Below are 1,559 nucleotides of genomic sequence, written 5' to 3' on the forward strand. Positions count from 1 at the left end.
TCTTGCCCCTCCACCTCATGTCTTGACCCTCCCCATCCCGTCTTGCCCCTCCCCCTCAGGTCTTTAATTCTCTCCCCTTCCTGTCTCAGGGTGAGGTCCGGAACCTTTCCTCTCTGACCCCGGATGGAGAAGTCAGCCTCCTGTGGCCAATCGGCATCAACCCTCCATTCAGGCCGAAGTCCCACTTTGACTTGTTGACTTGGGAATACTTCACCGAGAGCCACACGTTCTCCTGCCAGGATGGGGCCCCCAAGTGTCCTCTGCGGGGAGTTTGGTTGTTGGATGTGCAGCAGGTTCTGGAGGAAGCTCTCGAGCAGCTCAACCATCGTTATCATCCTTGGCTTCACTTCAGAAAGCTCCACCTGCTGAACGGCTACAGGCGCTTCGATCCCACCAGGGGCATGGAGTACACGCTGGACCTTCTCCTTGAAGCCACCACGAGGAAGGGTCATGCCGGGGTCATCCTCAAACGTCTCAGCCTGCTCCGTCCTCTGGGCCTGGTGGAAATCCTCCCCATGCCGTACGTCACCGAGGCCACGCCGGTGCAGGTTGTGGTGCCATTGATGCCGGCGGATGCCGGACACATCTCGGCTTTTCTTGATGCCTTTGCCACCAACCTCCTGGACCCTCAGGAGAACGTGGCCCTGACGGTGCTGCTGGTGTATGATGTCACCTCCTCGGGGCAGGTTCAGGATGTGTTTGAGGGGGTGCGCGGCATGGTGTCTGAACTGGAGAGCCGCTACTCCTTCCTGCGGCTGGAGGTGACCGGCGTCCGTACGGAGATGGCCTCTCAGGTTGGCCTCATGGACGTCGTCTCCAAGAAGCATCCCATGGACACGCTCTTCCTGGTGCTGAGTGTTTGGAGTGAGGTGACCGGCGAGGCGCTGAACCGCTGCCGGATGAACGCCATCAGTGCCTGGCAGGTCTTTTCTCCGGTTCATTATCAGGAATACAACCCGGACGTGTCCCGGCATAGCTCCTCCCCCCCGCCGCCATCTTCTGACTTCCTCCGCGACGGACACTTTGACCGGCTCTCCTCCTCCGAGTTCTGCTTCTATAACTCCGACTTCATGGCGGCCCGGAACAGAATGGCCGCGGAAGTCCAGGAGGAGGAGGACGGTGCCGGCATCGAGCTTCTAGAACTGTTCCTGATGCACTCTGAGCTCCACGTCTTCCGGGCCCTGGAGCCGGCCCTGGTGCAGAGGTTCTCTCTGAGGAGGTGCAGCACCCTCCAATCAGGAGAGAGATACCACCAATGTGTCATCAGCAACCTGGAGTCACTCGGCTCTCGTCTTCACTTGGCTTCAGCTCTCTTCAATCAGGACCAGACCAACAGCACCTAAAGGGGGGCCGCAATCCCGGACCACCACGCTGGAGGCACCAATCCTGGACCACCACGCTGGGGGAACCAATCCTGGACCACCACCCTGGGGGAACCAACAGCACCTAAAGGGGGGCCGTAATCCCGGACCACCACGCTGGAGGAACCAATCCTGGACCACCACCCTGGGGGAACCAACAGCACCTAAAGGGGGGCCGCACTCACGGCCCACACCGCT

The 1,559-nt window shown here is 60.3% G+C and overlaps 1 protein-coding gene across 1 annotated transcript in view; it reads left to right on the plus strand.

Annotated features, from left to right (window-relative positions):
• The window catches only part of LOC108804119 (chondroitin sulfate glucuronyltransferase-like), a gene marked incomplete at its 5' end in the record, with an annotated part of 3,322 nt that extends 1,979 nt beyond the window's left edge, over positions 1-1,343 (plus strand). Inside the window, one exon of the mRNA XM_018575882.1 lies at positions 90-1,343. Within this exon, the coding sequence (XP_018431384.1) occupies positions 90-1,343 (1,254 nt within the window). The remainder of the gene's footprint in view (positions 1-89) is intronic.
• Positions 1,344-1,559: the final 216 nt, after the last annotated feature.

Source organism: Nanorana parkeri, unplaced genomic scaffold (assembly GCF_000935625.1).
Source record: "Nanorana parkeri isolate BGI_ZX_2015 unplaced genomic scaffold, ASM93562v1 scaffold5241, whole genome shotgun sequence".
Classification (NCBI taxonomy): Eukaryota; Metazoa; Chordata; class Amphibia; order Anura; family Dicroglossidae; genus Nanorana; species Nanorana parkeri.